Here is a 2232-nt window from a genome sequence, read left to right as displayed (position 1 = left end):
CCGTTTGAAGTTTGGAAAGTTGGCTTGACGATTATGTGCCATTAAGGTTTGTATGATTTTAATTTGAAGTTACTTCACCAGTTATTTTGAGTTGCTAGTTCTTTGATCGACTGAGCCCCGGCGAGAGCTGGGCAGGCAGTCCGCTGATATCCTAGAGTTCGCCCTAGGGAGAGGTGGGACTGTCACAGTTGGTATGAGAGCCTAGGTTTGAATTCGCCTGGGCGAGTTAGAAATTTCTGACTTGAGGATTATATTTGATTATTTCCCTTAAGAGTGCTAAAGTTTATCTACACTTTGGTGTAGGATGGACGGACATAGTGGCCATAGTGATCGTCCAGTTGGTGAGCAGCCCCGTGGAGTACTCCCCATGATTAAGTATCAAATCCGGTCTGGAGGAGCTAGAGTTTATTGGAGCCCGTCAAATCGCTATTGGCGTTGCGAGTGCCGCCATACTTATGCCTACCCTAATGAAGTAGTATTGGCTATGGTAAAAGAGCGTAAGGAGCTTGCAAGGGATAATGCTAGGCTTGAAGCCGAAGTGAACCAACTAAGGGAAGCCAATAAGAGGCAAGCCGCTCGAATTAAGGAGCTTGAGTACGATGTGGTTAAAGGCCACGAGAGGGTTGATGACTTATGTGCACAACTTGGAGAAACGCAAGAGCGCATGGTAAAGAGGGCCACGAAAGTGAGGGTTATAGCTGAATCGATCTTGAACATTTGTGATGAATTCCTTGGAGAGGAGAGTGATGAAGCTTCTTATATAGGAGGCGAGCTCGGAGATGAACCCGCCCAGTCTGGTGGGTCCACTAGTCCTACGACGGACTAAGTCTTTACCCTTAGGCTACAACTTTAGGGGATGTGGTGACTCGGTGGTTGTATAGCTTTCTTATGACTACTTGTGTTAGGTTTTGCTTGATATGACTATATCTGTACTTTTGGGGGGCTCGTACTTGCTATTTTGGTCATGTTACCTTGTAAATGACTGCTATGAGCCTTTTAATGTATAATACCTTGACTGTTGACCTTGATCTTTGACTGTTGACTGTTGACTGCTGACTTTTGACTGTGACTTTGACCTTGACTTTGACTTTATGTCGACATTGATCTTAACTGCTGTGCATTTCACTTGCTTATCGCGATTCCGATTTCCATTTCTTAGTTGACTTTTCAATATATATAAGCATCTATTGTATACCATATTTTCTTACCCTGTTAGTTATCATACGTGGGCACTAGGCCAGTGTGTAATAATGGAGACTAGACAAAGACGTACTCGGGGCCGTGGACGAGAATCCAGGCAAGTCCAAGACCAAGGGGAGGAACAAAGTTCGGTGGCGAATCAAAACCAGGGACCCCGAGGTGATGGAGGGGACTAAGTAGCAACAGCTATTAATCGAATGATTGATTTACTGGCCCGCTTGGTTGACCAGCAGGGTCAAGTACCTGGTAACCAACAAAGGGACCCTGAAGTAGGCGAGGATAAGGCCCTGGAGCGGTTCCAAAAGTTTGCTCCTCCAAAATTTCTTGGAGGACCTGAACCTGAAGTTGCCGAGAATTGGTTCGAGCGAATGGAGGATATATTCGCCGCGTTGCATTACACTGAAGAGAGGCAAGTTACCTTCGCCGTTTTCCAGCTGGAAGGCGCGGCCCTTTCCTGGTGGAACGTAGTAAGGGCCAAGTGGGAAAGGGAGCAAACCCCACGTACCTGGTTAAACTTCACTAGGGAATTCAATGAGAAATTCCTTCCACCCTTAATCCAGGAGAAAAGGGAGGATGAGTTTATTAAACTGCGCCAAGGCACTTCAAGTGTGGCAGAGTATGAGACCCAGTTCACCCGACTTTCTAAGTTTGCTCCGGAATTGGTAGTGAGTGAACAAAAGCGCATAAGGCGGTTTAAACAAGGTTTGAATGTGGAAATCCAAAAGGATTTAGCTGCCGCTCAAATTGATACCTTTAAAGATGCGCTTGAAAAGGCTCAACGAGTGGAGCAGGCCTGATTTCAAGTTCGGACCTTTCAGGCTAAGAGGCGTGGTGCATCTAGTAGTACTCCTGGCCGAGGTGATCAGAATGTGCCACCTCCGAAGTTTGGAAGGGGTGCGAGTGGAGCCCGAACTGCGGGGACACCAAGAGGAGGAGCTCCATCTAAAGGAGCTCAAAGTGGAAGGGGACAGTGACAACAGAGGACTGTCTCCCAAGGAGTTCCTGCACCCACCACATGTGCAAGCTGCGGAT

The 2232-nt window shown here is 47.1% G+C and overlaps 1 protein-coding gene across 1 annotated transcript; it reads left to right on the top strand.

Moving 5' to 3' along the window:
• The first annotated feature begins 1397 nt into the window (after positions 1–1397).
• LOC113718199 (uncharacterized) lies at positions 1398–1997 on the top strand. Its single transcript, XM_027243119.1, has one exon. The coding sequence runs from the start codon at positions 1398–1400 to the stop codon at positions 1995–1997; it is 600 nt and encodes a 199-aa protein (XP_027098920.1).
• Positions 1998–2232: the final 235 nt, after the last annotated feature.

The sequence above is a fragment of the Coffea arabica genome, chromosome 11e (genome assembly GCF_036785885.1).
Source record: "Coffea arabica cultivar ET-39 chromosome 11e, Coffea Arabica ET-39 HiFi, whole genome shotgun sequence".
Lineage (NCBI taxonomy): Eukaryota > Viridiplantae > Streptophyta > Magnoliopsida > Gentianales > Rubiaceae > Coffea > Coffea arabica.
The sequence above is the reverse complement of the archived record's forward strand: the minus strand, read 5'-3'. Positions and strand labels throughout refer to the sequence as shown.